The sequence below is a fragment of the Salminus brasiliensis genome, chromosome 12 (assembly GCF_030463535.1).
Source record: "Salminus brasiliensis chromosome 12, fSalBra1.hap2, whole genome shotgun sequence".
NCBI classification, from domain to species: domain Eukaryota; kingdom Metazoa; phylum Chordata; class Actinopteri; order Characiformes; family Bryconidae; genus Salminus; species Salminus brasiliensis.
The window spans coordinates 37,967,830-37,984,221 of NC_132889.1; the positions used below are offsets into that span (position 1 = coordinate 37,967,830).

The 16,392-nt window shown below is 44.4% G+C and overlaps 1 protein-coding gene across 1 annotated transcript in view; it reads left to right on the forward strand.

Moving 5' to 3' along the window:
* Positions 1-16,392, forward strand: part of rarab (retinoic acid receptor, alpha b) — a 137,415-nt gene that overhangs the window by 40,653 nt on the left and 80,370 nt on the right. Inside the window, exon 3 of the mRNA XM_072693718.1 lies at positions 13,793-14,479. Within this exon, the coding sequence (XP_072549819.1) occupies positions 14,311-14,479 (169 nt within the window). The 5' untranslated portion in view covers positions 13,793-14,310. The remainder of the gene's footprint in view (positions 1-13,792; positions 14,480-16,392) is intronic.

The window sequence follows — 16,392 nt, forward strand, 5'->3', positions numbered from 1 at the left end:
TGAGAGAGCGCCATCTACCCACCTGGAGAGAGCACGGCTAGTTGTGCCCTCTCAGACTTCGGATGGCAAAGTGGCACGGCTCAGAATTGAACTCGCGACCCCCCGGGACATAGCGGCAGCACATTAGACCCAGTCACGTTTTATGGCTCCTATATACTTATAGCTCATATAAATATAAAATAATATTAATAATGATAATTCTATAATTATGATAATTGAAAAAATATTAGTGGTGGTCATACAGACCCCGTGCAATGGCAAAGTGGCAAGGTGGCACGGCTCAGGAATTGGACTCGCGACCCCCCGGGACATAGCGGCAGCACATTAGACCCAGTCACGTTTTATGGCTCCTATATACTTATAGCTCATATAAATATAAAATAATATTAATAATGATAATTCTATAATTATGATAATTGAAAAAATATTAGTGGTGGTTCATACAGACCCCGTGCTGAAACACAGTCCACACAGTCCGGCAGGCTGTTTTGTAACTGGACACACTGACCGGCCCACACCACCAGCTCTCTGTCTATCTCTCTCGCTCACTCCCTCTCCCTCTCTCGGCCTCACGTGGCTAATGACGTTTTATCGCTGCTCATAAACAAATTGTATAACGAGCTTAAAGAGTTCAGGCTTGCCCCCACAGCCACTCCCCAGCCCTCTTTCCTGGTCTTACATAATGCAGAACGCACACACACACACACACACACACACACACACACACACACACACACACGCACACTCTGTATTTGAAGCGCTGCAAAAATTAGGTCAGTGTCTGCGGGTGCCCCTCTGCATTCCCAGTCTCAGTGTAGCTGATGTTAGAGCTGTGGAAGCACACTGCTTGTTCTTTTGCTGGCTCTGATTGACATGTCCATGCTCCACCCACGCTCCGTCCACAATAGCTAACGCTGTCCATCATGTTTATTATTATATCCTCTTTATTAAATGGGACATTATCTAAATACTGGGCCTTTGTAGTGAGCCTTAGCCCGTCTACATCAATTGGGACACAGCCATAAAGGCTCTGATCAGCCATAACATTAAAACCACCGGCCTAATATTGTGTGGGTCCCCTAAAACCCATAAAACCTGCTGGATGTTTTGTAGATGTTCTCATTACGGTGAATATTAATAACACCCTAAATGTAGGTATTGTGATAAACACTGAGGAGGCGGAGCTACAGTCTCTCATTAGGGTGAATATTAATAATGCTCTAAATGTAGGTATTGTGATAAACACTGAGGAGGCGGAGCTACAGTCTCTCATTAGGGTGAATATTAATAACTCTCTAAATGTAGGTATTGTGATATACACTGAGGAGGCGGAGCTACAGTCTCTCATTAGGGTGACTATTAATAATGCTCTAAATGTAGGTATTGTGATAAACACTGAGGAGGCGGAGCTACAGTCTCTCATTAGGGTGAATATTAATAACGCTCTAAATGTAGGTATTGTGATATACACTGAGGAGGCGGAGCTACAGTCTCTCATTAGGGTGAATATTAATAACTCTAAATGTAGGTATTGTGATATACACTGAGGAGGCGGAGCTACAGTCTCTCATTAGGGTGAATATTAATAACTCTAAGTGTAGGTATTGTGATATACACTGGGGAGGCGGAGCTACAGTCTCTCATTAGGGTGAATATTAATAACATGTTCTAAATGTAGGTATTGTGATATACACTGAGGAGGCGGAGCCTTTTTTATTTATTTATTTATTACTCGTGACCTTTTCCAAAATGTTCTGTCTCTACTTGTGTTTTGTGTTTGCCGCTGCAAAAACGTGGATGCAGAGTGTGTGTGTGTGTGTGTGTGTGTGATCATATCAGGCCTGTTTTGAGGTAGTGGAACCATCCTCTAGTGCTGCTTGTCATGCTGGATCAGAATCTGAAGGAACTCCCAGCAGATCTTTCCCATCTGGCTTGTTGGGGGTGTGCAAACAGTACAGGGACCTCTGTACTACAGAGCCATACTACGGAAGTTGCTTATATTGAACGTCCAAAAGTATGTGGACAGCCTTTCTAATAAATGCATTCAGCTCTTTTAAGTTGCACCCATTGCTGACACAAATGCGCAAATGCACACACACACACACACACACACACATACACACATACACACACACACACACACACACACACACAGCTTGTCTAGTCCCAGTAGAGAAGTACTGTCAATACAATAGGACTCTCTGGAGCAGATAGTAAACATGACCCTATTGGCAGCATGCTGCCTAGAGCCAGGCGTGGGCTAGTAGAGGGGTATAAAGCCCCCCAGCAGCATTGAGCTGTGGAGCAGTGGAAGAAGCAATGCTCACCTCAAAATCTAATAGAAAACCTTCCTCCCTGGACAAAAGCAGGATGGGCTCATTTTAATCCCCTTGATTGCAGAGGAAACAGTGAATAAGCAGGTGTCCCAATACTTTTGTCCTAAAATAAAGGTGCTACGAAGGGGTTTTTGAGCCCTTACAGATCTTTATAGGAACCCGAAAGTGGTTCCTCGCTCAAAGAACCCGTCGTTGGACCTTTTTTTGTTTGTTTTAGGAATGTTGGGTAAGGGGGCGGGTCTTTATCTGTGCTTATTTGTTATTCCTTTGATTTTTTTTGTGCGAGTTCCTTTATCTGAGTGTCATTTCTGCCTCCTTTGTCTCGGCTCTTTGTTCTCACACACACACGAAGCTGAGATGGATTGTGCCGATGGGCTTGGGCTAAGTGTTGGTTACAGGAATGTGCAGTGTGTGTGCATGTGTGTGTGTGTGTGTGTGTGTGTGTGTGTGTGTGTGTGTGTGTGTGTGCGCGCTCTGCTTTAATTGAAATGCATCTTCAGTATCCTATACATCGATGATGAACGCCTCCATTTAGCACTTTCAGCTTCAGAAAGGTGATGGACCTCATTTAGGCCCGCGATTTATGGCCTGTGCTTAGCTCATGCCTTCAGTAATGGCTCTCGCTCGCTCTCTCACTATCTCACTACCCCTCAGACTGTCTCTCTCTCTCTCTCTCTCTCTCTCTCTCTCTCTCATGTGCCTCCTTTACTATGCGTCTGCAGTATCTCAATTCATTTCCCTTCATTTCATTTGGATGTCTTAATGGACAAGGGAATGGGGAAATAGAACCCATTACTGAGCTCTGGACTTTCATTATTCTCTCTCTCTCTCTCTCTCTCTCTCTCTCTCTCTCTCTCTCTCTCCGTACCCCAGTCAGTGCTCTTCAGTAGGCCTCTAATGGGGAATGCTAATGAACAGAGACGTCTTTAACAAAAAGACATCAAACCAAAAAACGGCCTTCCGTTAGGTCATACGGACTATATATTGTGTATGTGTGTGTGTGTGTGTGTGTGTTTAGCCTCTTCAGCTGCACTGATCATTAGCATGGCGGCACGTTCAGTGTAGAGCACTGTAGCACGATAAAGTTTAGTACGCTTGAGACGGCTACAGGCCTCGCACAACGTCGCTAAGGCGGCATTTGCATAGCCCAGCTGACGTCTGGTTCAGCATCGCTACCCTGGCGTTAGCACGGCCTGCCTGCCGGACTCGTCCAGCATCACTACCCTGGCGTTAGCACGACCTGCCTGCTGGGCTCGTCCAGCATCGCTACCCTGGCGTTAGCATGGCCTGCCTGCCGGACTCGTCCAGCATCGCTACCCTGGCGTTAGCACAGCCTGCCTGCCGGACTCGTCCAGCATTGCTACCCTGGCGTTAGCATGGCCTGCCTGCCGGGCTCGTCTAACATTGCTACCCTGGCGTTAGCACGGCCTGCCTGCCGGGCTTCATCGCTACCCTGGCGTTAGCACAGCCTGCCTGCCGGACTCGTCCAGCATCGCTACCCTGGCGTTAGCATGGCCTGCCTGCCGGGCTCGTCTAACATTGCTACCCTGGCGTTAGCACGGCCTGCCTGCCGGGCTCGTCCAGCATCGCTACCCTGGCGTTAGCATGGCCTGCCTGCCGGGCTCGTCTAACATTGCTACCCTGGCGTTAGCATGGCCTGCCTGCCGGACTCGTCCAACATCGCTACCCTGGCGTTAGCACAGCCTGCCTGCCGGACTCGTCCAGCATCGCTACCCTGGCGTTAGCATGGCCTGCCTGCCGGGCTCGTCTAACATTGCTACCCTGGCGTTAGCACGGCCTGCCTGCCGGGCTCGTCTAACATTGCTACCCTGGCGTTAGCACTCCCTGTTAACGAACTGCATTGTGGGCCGGAAGAATAGTTTGATGTAAACGTTCTTTTGTAAATAAATGCGTTTATTTATTTATTTATTTTACTAGAAACATGTGTTGCGGCGATTTCATCACAGAGAAGGACGTTTTAGAATCTCTTTTTGGCTTTGTGCAAAAAAAACAAACCAAACACTCGGCCTCTCGTGTCTTATTATTTATGATTTATTCATATGTTCCTTTTTGTTCAACCATGGGAGCCATGTTCGCAATAAAATGTGACGGGGTGGTAAATTTCATCCTCTAATGGCTTCAGTTCTTCACACATGCCAGGTGATTTAAATTTGTAATTTTCTTTGCATAAATAGTGTCCAAAACAATCCCTATGGTGGGGGGGGGGGGTGCTGTATGGTTGGGCTAGTAGATCCTGTCTAACACAAAAAAGCATCAGAACTTCATCAGAAAGCGTTTTCTTAAACTTTTTCCAGCTCAAATGATGTCACTTCCTTTTTTTTATGCCATTTAATATACTGTGTGCAGAATTATTAGGCAAATGAGTATTTTGATCACATCATCCTTTTTATACATGTTGTCCTACTCCAAGCTCTATAGGCTTCAAAGCCAACTACCAATCAAGTAAATCAGGTGATGTGCATCTCTATAATGAGAAGGGGTGTGGTCTAATGACATCAACACCCTATATAATATAATATATAATATAATTATATATAATATAATTATTAGGCAACTTCCTTTCCTTTGGCAAAATGGGTCAGAAGAGAGAGTTGACGGACTCTGAAAAGTCAAAACTTGTGAGATGTCTTGCAGAGGGATGCAGCAGTCTTGAAATTGCCAAACTTTTGAAGCGTGATCACCGAACAATCAAACGTTTCATGGCAAATAGCCAACAGGGTCGCAAGAAACGTGTTGGAAAAAAAAGACTGAAAATAACTGCCCATGAATTGAGGAAAATCAAGCGTGAAGCTGCCAAGATGCCGTTTGCCACCAGTTTTGCCATATTTCAGAGCTGCAACGTTACTGGAGTATCAAAAAGCACAAGGTGTGCGATACTCAGGGACATGGCCAAGGTAAGGAAGGCTTAAAAACGACCACCTTTGAACAAGAAACATAAGAAAACGTCAAGACTGGGCCAAGAAATATCTTAAGACTGATTTAAGGTTTTATGCAAGTGTCTCTTGATGGGCCAGATGGATGGACCCGAGGCTGGATCAGTAAAGGGCAGAGAGCTCCACTCCGACTCAGACGCCAGCAAGGTGGAGGTGGGGTACTGGTATGGGCTGGTATCATCAAAGATGAACTTGTGGGACCTTTTCGGGTTGAGGATGGAGTGAAGCTCAACTCTCAGACCTACTGCCAGTTTCTGGAAGACCCCTTCTTCAAGCAGTGGTAGAGAAAGAAGTCGGTATCGTTCAAGAAAACCATGATTTTCATGCAGGACAATGCTTCATCACATGCATCCAAATACTCCACAGTGTGACTGGCCAGTAAGGGTCTAAAAGAAGAGAAAATAATGACCTGGCCCCCTTGTTCACCTGATCTGAACCCCATAGAGAACCTGTGGTCCCTCATGAAATGTGAGATGTACAGGGAGGGAAAACAGTCCACCTCTCTGAACAGTGTCTGGGAGGCGGTGGTGTCTGCTGCACACAAATGTTGATCGTAAACAGATCAGACTGACAGAATCTCTGGATGGAAGGCTTTTGAGTGTCATGGTAAAGAAAGGTGGCTGTATTGGTCAGTGATTTGTTTTTGGTTTTGTTTTTGAATGTCAGATATGTCGGTTTCTACATTTTTCTGTTATATTGGTTTACCTGGTGAAGATAAACAGGTGAGATGGGTATATATTTGTTTTTGATTAAGTTGCCTAATAATTCTGCACAGTAATGGTTACCTGCACAAACAGATATCCTCCTAAGATCTCCAAATCTAAAAAAAAACCACTCCAACTTCCAAAAATATTAAGCTTTGATATTTCTGAGTCTTTTGGGTTGATTGAGAACATCGTTGTTGTTCAATAATAAAAAGAATCCTCTCAAATACAACTTGTCTAATAATTCTGCACACACTGTAGAACAGGACATTATTTATAGACTAAAGAAGTTAGTGTGACGGGGTGGCAAAGCACCGTTACCGGACCTTATAGCTCAGCCGGCTGCAGCAGTGCGGACGTTCTCAGAAGGTAAATAAAGGAGTGTAGAGTCTGCAGTGTGCCAGACCTTGGGTTCCAAACCGTGGTGTGAACCAAACCCTGATTTCTGTGCAGCGCTGCCCCTCTAATTAACACCATCAGCCAGTCGTTTGCTGTCCTGGTGCTTGTGAAGCTCTCTGTTGAGTGGTTTGCCGCCTTGAGCTGGTGTAGTGCAGTATTGCATCCGGCTGAGAAGAGCGAGAAAGACAGTGTTTAAGTGTGAGCGGGCGATCAAGGCCGTGTTATTTTAGGTTTCACTTCATCGTTCTTCAAATAGCTGCCCAGAAAATATAACTCATCCCAGCAAAATATAGATCAGCTCTGCTCTCAGTTCAGCTTGGAGGGCTCCCAAAGAGGGAGAAGAAGAAGTTGGGCTCGGTCTCTTCACTAACGCTGCCCTCAGAACAGTCCAGCAGCTTCTTTTAACTGCGGAACATAAACCTGGACGTACACCATTAAAACCACGGCCAGTCAAACTGAGGCACACTGATGATCTGCTTCCAGCGGCTCCTGTCAAGAGCTGGATCTACATATTAGGCAGGAAAAATGGACAAGCGTGTTTGTGTTTAATGTAATGTTACATAGTTTTACAGGTAGACACTCTCACTGACCACTGACTTTATGTTTATTTGGGTTTATTCTAATGTTATATAGAGTTAATTACAGGTAGACACTCTCACTGACCACTGACTTTCTGTTTATTTGGGTTTAATCTAATGTTATATAGAGTTAATTACAGGTAGACACTCTCACTGACCACTGACTTTGTTTATTAGGGTTTATTCTAATGTTATATAGAGTTAATTACAGGTAGACACTCACTGACCACTGACTTTATGTTTATTTGGGTTTATTCTAATGTTATATAGAGTTAATTACAGGTAGACACTCTCACTGACCGCTGACTTTGTTTATTAGGGTTTATTCTAATGTTATAGAGTTTTACAGGTAGACACATTTATTGAATTGTGTATTTTGGAGGTATGACTCTGATGAGTCAGGTTGGATGGTGTCCAGGCTCCTCACTCTGAGCTCCTGCTCTGAAACCTTTCCCCTGAATTGTTCCTCAGCCTGCAGCGTCCAGGAGAGTGATCACCGACCCACCCTGCGGTCTGGCAGGGCGCCACCTCCGTCCCTACAGTCACACACACACACACACACACACACACACATCTCTCCGTCTCACTGCTCTGGCCTACATGACTCTCTCGGCTGGAGGGTTGCCAGATCCTCTTCCTTTTCACTCCCCTCGATTCTGTGCTCTCTTTCAAAAAGTCCTTGGCTTCAGCCGTCTCCTGCTCACTAAAGCCTCCCTGAGGAGCACTTTCATGGCAGAAGTGTCACATTCGTCCACCTCACACACACAGAAACCCTCTCCATGTGGGCGGTCACACTGTAAATTTACTCTACACAATCGCTGTGTGTGTGTGTGTGTGTGTGTGTGTGTGTAAAATGAATGACTGTAAGTGTGTTTTATGAGTGGTTTATACTCCTTTGTGTTTTGGGTTTTGTATAACAGGACACACACTGGCCCGTAGTGCATTTCATTGTGTGTGTGTGTCTGTATATGTGTGTGTGTTTGTGTGTCTGTGTGTGTGTGTGTGTGTGTGTGTGTGTCTGTGTGTGTGTGTATGTGTGTGTGTGGGAGAGTGAATTGGCTGGTTTGGGTTGATATTATCTGTATTTGTCAGCAACCTTCCTCCACCTCAGGAAGATAAGCGGTGACGGTATCAACACCATTATTATCTACCAAACACCAATGCTACAGAATAAACACCAGTGTCGCCCAACAAACCAGCAAACACCAGTACATCACCAAGAATGATCAACAATCCCCAACAGACATCAATATTACCCAATACAAATCAGCATTACCCAACAAACATTATTAATTATTAACATTATAAATATTACATCAATCCCCAACAAACATTAATATTACCCAATACAAATCAGCATTACCCAACAAACACCAATATTATCCACCAAACACTAATGTTACAGAACAAACACCAGTGTAGCCCAACAAGCACCAATATTACCCAGCAAACACCAGTACATCACCAAGAATGATCAACAATCAACATTATCAAAAAACATTATGTTTGTGTTGGGTAATATTGTTGTCTGTTGGGGATTGTTAATGTTTCTAGATGATGTACTGGTGTTTGCTGGGTAATATTGGTGCTTGTTGGGCAACACTGGTGTTTATTCTGTAGCATTGGTGTTTGGTGGAGATTGGTGATGTTATGTTTTGTTGGGTAATATTAATGTTTGTTGGGTAATGTTGATTTGTATTGGGTAATATTGATGTCTGTTGGGGACTGTTGATGTTTCCTGGTGATGTACTGGTGTTTGCTGGGTAATATTGGTGTTTATTCTGTAACATTGGTGTTTGCTGGGGATTGGTGATGTTTTTTGGTGTAATATTAATCTTGGTTGGGTAATACTGATATTACCCAAAAAGCAATAACACCAGTATTACCCAGCAAACACCAGTGTCGCCCAACAAACGGCAATATTATCCAATAAACATTGACATTTCCCAACAAACACCAGAATAAGATAAGATAGGACAATACTTTATTCGCCCCACAGTGGGGAAATTCACAGTGTCACAGCAGCAGCAAAGGGATAGCAAGACGTTCAGATGCAAAACGTAGATAAATTACCAATATTTACACAATATAAATAATAGAATAAAAACAGATAATTGCAAATTGATCCTTAATTGCACATGGGGTGGGGGGGGGTATTGCACATTTAACAGTGTATTGTTATAAAACAGCAAACACCAATAAATGTGCTACTGAACTGTGGATTAAATACCATAGCCCCCCCCCCCCTCCCATGTGAAAAAAGCTGGATTCAGAGGTTCTGTAGAAACCGAGTTTAGGGGTTTAGCAGTTTAGCAGTTTTCATGTGTAGTGGAGGAGAAAGACCTGGTGGAGTTGAGTTGTTTTCATGAATCATTTAAATATTCATTTGTCAGAAGGGGTGTCCACAAACATTTGGACATGTAGTGTGCTGTAAGAAGTGGGGGGGGCAGTATCAGTGCTGCCGTCGGCAGGAAGGTCCGCGATGTGTCGTTTATTTCTTTCTGCTGGGAGAATATATTTGGGCTGAAATTCACTTCAGATATAATGCCAAGAGTGATTGTTGTTGACAATTGCCATCCATCCACACACACACACACACACACACACACACACACACACACACACACACACACACACTGAGGGCCTCATGCTTCACTGGTTTTGACATTCTCATCCATTAGTGCATGTAGGTGAGACGAGGTCCGGTGCCACAGGCAACCTTGGAAGGAGATGTGGAAGATACTGTGTGTGTGTGTGTGTGTGTGTGTGTGTGTCAGTGACAGAGAGAAAAGCTGCCACTAGAATTGGCACAAATGTCAAATGTCCCACTTCAGCGCTGTTGAAAATAACAAAGGTCAAAGTGTGTGACCTTTACCGCTGTATATTCCTCCTGTTACCCGTCAGCCAACAAATACACACACAGCGCTAATGCTACACACACACGGCGCTAATGCTACACACACAGTGCTAATGCTACACACACACACAGCTCTAATGCTACACACACGGCGCTAATGCTACACACACAGTGCTAATGCTACACACACACACAGCTCTAATGCTACACACACGGCGCTAATGCTACACACGCAGCGCTAATGCTACACACGCAGCGCTAATGCCACACATGCACGGCGCTAATGCTACACACGCAGCACTAATGCTACACACGCACGGCGCTAATGCTACACACATATGGCGCTAATGCTACACATGCGGTGCTAATGCTACACACACAGCGCTAATGCCACACATGCACAGCGCTAATGCTACACACAAACACAGCTAATGCTACACACACAGCGCTAATGCTACACACAAACACTGCTAATGCTACACACAAACGCCGCTAATGCTACACACACAGCGCTAATGCTACACACTCAGTCTTGATCTCACTTTGGTCTCAGTCTTGTCTCAGTCTTGATCTCACTTTGGTCTCTTTGGTCTTGTCTCAGTCTTGATTTCACTTTGGTCTCTGTCTTGTCTCAGTCTTGATCTCACTTTGGTCTCTTTGGTCTTGTCTCAGTCTTGATTTCACTTTGGTCTCTGTCTTGTCTCAGTCTTGATCTCACTTTGGTCTCTTTGGTCTTGTCTCAGTCTTGATCTCACTTTGGTCTCTGTCTTGTCTCAGTCTTGATCTCACTTTGGTCTCTGTCTTGTCTCAGTCTTGATTTCACTTTGGTCTCTTTGGTCTTGTCTCAGTCTTGATTTCACTTTGGTCTCTTTGGTCTTGTCTCAGTCTTGATCTCACTTTGGTCTCTGTCTTGTCTCAGTCTTGATCTCACTTTGGTCTCTGTCTTGACTCAGTCTTGATTTTACTTTGGTCTTGTCTCAGTCTTGATCTCACTTTGGTCTCTGTCTTGACTCAGTCTTGATCTCACTTTGGTCTCAGTCTTGTCTCAGTCTTGATCTCACTTTGGTCTCTGTCTTGTCTCAGTCTTGATCTCACTTTGGTCTCTGTCTTGACTTAGTCTTGATTTCACTTTGGTCTTGTCTCAGTCTTGATCTCACTTTGGTCTCTGTCTTGACTCAGTCTTGATCTCACTTTGGTCTCTTTGGTCTTGTCTCAGTCTTGATTTCACTTTGGTCTCTTTGGTCTTGTCTCAGTCTTGATCTTACTTTGGTCTCTGTCTTACACTCGTTTGGATCTTGGTCTTGACCTGATCTTGATCTCATTTGGGTCTCGATCCCGACTCAGTCTTGTTCTCATTAGTAGATAGATAGATACTTTATTGATCCAGAAGGAAATTTAGCAACCAGTAGCAATTACACAATACAGCACAGTAATACAAGACAATAATTACAAAAATAACAATAAATAGAATAAATGTAAAAAGACACTTTTATATAAGTGTGTATATAAATATATAAATATTTATATAAAAAATTTTAATATATTTATATATATATATATATATATGATATATATTTTACAATTTAAAAAACTATATATATTTTTTTCATTTATATTTTATATCTATATTTATTTCTATTAAAAAATATAAAAAAGTAGTCAGATCTGATTTGGACTAGTCCCATTCTTGGACTTGAAAAGGGGTCCTCTTGACCCCAGCCTTCGCTGGAAGCATGCTCTGGGTTTGACCTTTGCCTGCCGGGTCGTGGTTTCAGAGTATACAGTAGATATGCCTGGTTTACTCGGCCTCCTGCTCTCTGACCCGAGCTGTGGATTATAGCTGTGAGGAGCCGCCGAGCAGCCGTAAACACACCCGGCACGTCCGCCCGGCCGCGCTGCGTCCATACAAATGCACATGCATGTACATACGTGCAGTGTGTGTAAACATGCACAAGCAAATATGCATATGCATGCACACACACTTGCACGCACACACACACACACACGCACGCAGATGCGATTGAATTAGCGAGTGCATTGCTATGTAAAGGGGACCTGTGGGGTTTAACCTACTTAGAGCAGCATTTAAAAATGTATGAGAGAGATTTGAGCGCTGTGCACAGCACAATGAGGAATCCACACTCGCTTTGATCTCCCTCTCTCTCTCTCCCTCTCTCTCTCTCTCTCTCTCTCTCTCTCTCTCTCTCTCCCTCTCTCTCTCTCTCTCTCTCTCTTTTGCTCTCGCTCGCTCTCGCGCCCCCCTCCTTTCAGCTAAAACTTGAAATGGAAGCCTACAGAGTTCCCCTATGCCTTCTGGGAGATTTATAATCCATATTCCACAGGGGAGGAAATCTGAATGAGATTTATCTGAGCAGAATTTCATATCTGTGTGCGGAGGCTGGAGGCTCGGGATGGCGGGCGAGGAGGAGGGGGGTGGGGGGTGGTGGGTGGCAGGGGATTGCGGACGGGCAAACGAGATTAGCCGAAGATAGATGGAGGATGGATGGAAGGATGCTAATGTAAACAGATGGACTGATGCAGGAGAAGATGGATGGTTGGATTTCCGGCCTGCAGAAATATCACACACACAGATTAAGCCACACACACACACACACACACACACACACACATTCCCATACACTAGCCTTGGGCCGATAATCAATATGATCAAATATTGGCAAGTTCAGCCAGATTGATTTCTGTAGCACTCTCTGATATTGTCACGAAGCAAAAGGAACCAAAGACATGTAACTCCAGGCGAGCAAACCTGAGCCCCCGGTGCAGAAGCAGTCCCCGGCCCCCCCACAGTGTTTACATACCAGTAGATGCTCGTCTTCCATGATGTTCAGAGCAGCACCTCATCACATCCTGCCCCATGTGTTCCTGCTCATCCACACACAGCTCAGGCTAAATAGTGTCTCTGGCAGCCGATGTGTGTGAGGATCCAGTGTGTGTGTGTGTGTGTGTGTGTGTGTGTGTGTGTGTGTGTGTGTGATAGGAACACAGAGAAACACCTAGGCTTTGTTTTCTCACGCTGTCAGATTGGAGAAAACCCAGTGAGCTAAAATTGACCTCCTTTTTCTCTCTAAGAGGAAATAGTGTTCCCTCCAAAGCCCGCCCCAAATGATTAGTGTTCCCTCCAAAGCCCCGCCCCAAATGATTAGTGTTCCCTCCAAAGCCCCGCCTTGAAGAAGTACAGTGTTCCCTTCATAGCCCCGCCCCAAATGATTAGTGTTCCCTCCAAAGCCCCGCCTTGAAGAAGTACAGTGTTCCCTTCATAGCCCCGCCCCAAATGATTAGTGTTCCCTCCAAAGCCCCGCCTTGAAGAAGTACAGTGTTCCCTTCATAGCCCCGGCCAAAACAAATACAGTGTTCCCTCCAAAAACCCCGCCCCAAACAAGTACAGTGTTCCCTCCAAAGCCCCGCCCCAAATGATTAGTGTTCCCTCCAAAGCCCCGCCCCAAATGATTAGTGTTCCCTCCAAAGCCCCGCCTTGAAGAAGTACAGTGTTCCCTCCAAAGCCCCGCCCCAAATGATTAGTGTTCCCTCCAAAGCCCCGCCCCAAATGATTAGTGTTCCCTCCAAAGCCCCGCCTTGAAGAAGTACAGTGTTCCCTTCACAGCCCCGCCCCAAACAAATACAGTGTTCCCTCCAGAGCCCCGCCCCAAATGCCCCAGCTTGAAGAAGTACAGTGTTCCCTCCAAAGCCCCGCCCCAAACAAATTCGGCCCTTGGCCTCAGTGTTCAGAAAGTCTTTGCCAGTCAACCCCCCAAGTCAACCCCCTCCCCCTCGTCCCGCTTTGTGTTATTTTCTGAGAGATACAGTAACTCCTGCTCCACAGAGGAAAATTGTAAATTTCCAGTCATGTGATTAGATCTGTTTATCTAATCTTGGCCAATCAGAGACTCTCTGTTATGGATTTATTGTTAACCTCCCTCTCTCTCTCCCTCTCTCTTTCTTTAAGGTACTACTACCAGCCGCTGACCCAGGGGCATCATGTGACCTCCAGACTTCGTCTTCTTTGCTTTTCCTCTTCCGTCACTCCATCCCAGCTCTGATTGGTCAATTTTCTTCACTCAAGAGAAGTGTTCCTGAACTGGCGTCCCCTCAGAAGTGGGCTGGACAGTGCACCCCCCGCGGTCCTCCGTATAAACAGACTGATCTGGATCATATCGGCTGTTCTTGGGAAACGTGGAACACGCTTGTGATTGGCTGGACGGGATCTTACCCAAGTTTACATACAATTCATACTGAACAGTGGAGCTGGGAACTACACACACTCACACACACACTTACACAAACAGCTGAGTTGAGTTGCTCAAGCGTCCGTCCCACACACACAAACATCCGCCCACAATTCACGGAATATCAGGAATAATAAACAGCTTCTTCCCACCGGGCCGCTCCAGGACCTCCAGGACGATGGAGATGTAGAAGTGTGTTTGTTTGACCGCGGATCACCTGAGCAGTGTCCGAGCGGCCATGTCCGGCAATGGAAAGCCTCTGCCGGGGTCCGGCGGGGTTGGTACCCCTTTGGGGGCGTTCCCCATGCCCCCATACCCCTACTTCTTCCCGCACATGCTAGGCAGCCTGTCCCCGTCCGCACTGCCTGGGCTTCCAGTGAGTGGATACAGCACCCCGTCACCTGCCAGTGAGTATCCGCTGTGGTTTCATGGCCTGGTTCTGTGACCTTCCTGAGCTCTAACCCTGTAGAAGTGTAGAGTTGCCGCTGATGCTCGTTTAAATAAGTGGAGACAGTCAGTGGAAAGGGCAGATGCACATGATCTATACACTAAATAGACAAAAGTATTGGGACACTTGCTCAAATCCTCATTTCTTCTGAAATCAAGAGAATTAAAAAGAGTTTCCTGATTTTGTTGGAGTAACTAAATCTCTACTGTCCAGAGAAGACGACTTTCTACTAGAGTTTGAAATTTGGAGCATTGCTGTGAGGATTTGATTGCATTCAGCAACAGTAGTGTTAGTGAGGTCAGGATGTTGGATGATGATCACCACCCCACCTCCTCATCCCCAACTGCCCAACCCATCCCATCCGAAAGTACTGGATGGAGCTAATATAATTAATGTTATAATTATGCAGTTTTATATATATATATATATATAAATGTGTATGAGAACAGCGATAACTCGAGACTTCTAAGGGTTAGCAAGTCCGGTCTCTTACAGCCGTTGATGTAAAGGTGTGACGGTGTTTGTTAGACTCTGTAATTCATTGATTTCTGGCTGTTGTATCAGTTCCAGTATCTGCTGCTGATGAACTGCTGTGTAGCTGATTGGTGGGTCGGTTAGCTGAAGTTGCTGGTTTATATTATTTACAGAAGTTGCTAGGTGCTAGTCAGACTGTTGCTAGTAGCTAGTTGTAGTTTACTGTACATTACAGTACTTTATATTTTGCTAATTGAACCAATGCTAGGTTTATCTGATATTGTTAGTTGCTAGGTAGTTGCTAGGTATATCTGATATTGTTAGTTGCTAGGGAGTTGCTAGGTTTATCTGATATTGTTAGTTGCTAGGGAGTTGCTAGGTATATCTGATATTGTTAGTTGCTAGGTAGTTGCTAGGTATATCTGATATTGCTAGTTGCTAGGTAGTTGCTAGGTATATCTGATATTATTAGTTGCTAGGTAGTTGCTAGGTATATCTGATATTAGTTGCTAGGTATATCTGATATTGTTAGTTGCTAGGTATATCTGATATTGCTAGTTGCTAGGTAGTTGCTAGGTATATCTGATATTATTAGTTGCTAGGTAGTTGCTAGGTATATCTGATATTATTAGTTGCTAGGTATATCTGATATTAGTTGCTAGGTATATCTGATATTGTTAGTTGCTAGTTATATCTGATATTGCTAATTGGTAGGTATATCTGATAGTTAGTTGCTAGGTATATCTGATATTGTTAGTTGCTAGGTATATCTGATATTGCTAGTTGCTAGGTAGTTGCTAGGTATATCTGATATTATTAGTTGCTAGGTAGTTGCTAGGTATATCTGATATTAGTTGCTAGGTATATCTGATATTGTTAGTTGCTAGGTATATCTGATATTGCTAGTTGCTAGGTAGTTGCTAGGTATATCTGATATTATTAGTTGCTAGGTAGTTGCTAGGTATATCTGATATTAGTTGCTAGTTATATCTGATATTGCTAATTGTTAGGTATATCTGATATTGCTAATTGGTAGGTATATCTGATATTGCTAGTTGCTAGGTAGTTGCTAGGTATATCTGATATTATTAGTTGCTAGGTAGTTGCTAGGTATATCTGATATTATTAGTTGCTAGGTAGTTGCTAGGTATATCTGATATTAGTTGCTAGGTATATCTGATATTGTTAGTTCCTAGTTATATCTGATATTGCTAATTGGTAGGTATATCTGATATTGCTAGTTGCTAGGTATATCTGATATTATTGATTACTGGTTGACACTTTGCTAGTTAAAACATTGGTGGACATTAAAGATATTTGGAAAAGGTGTATAGCTACACTGGTAGCTATAGCGTTGCTCTATGTGACATTGTACTGGCTAGTTGCTAGTTGTGATGC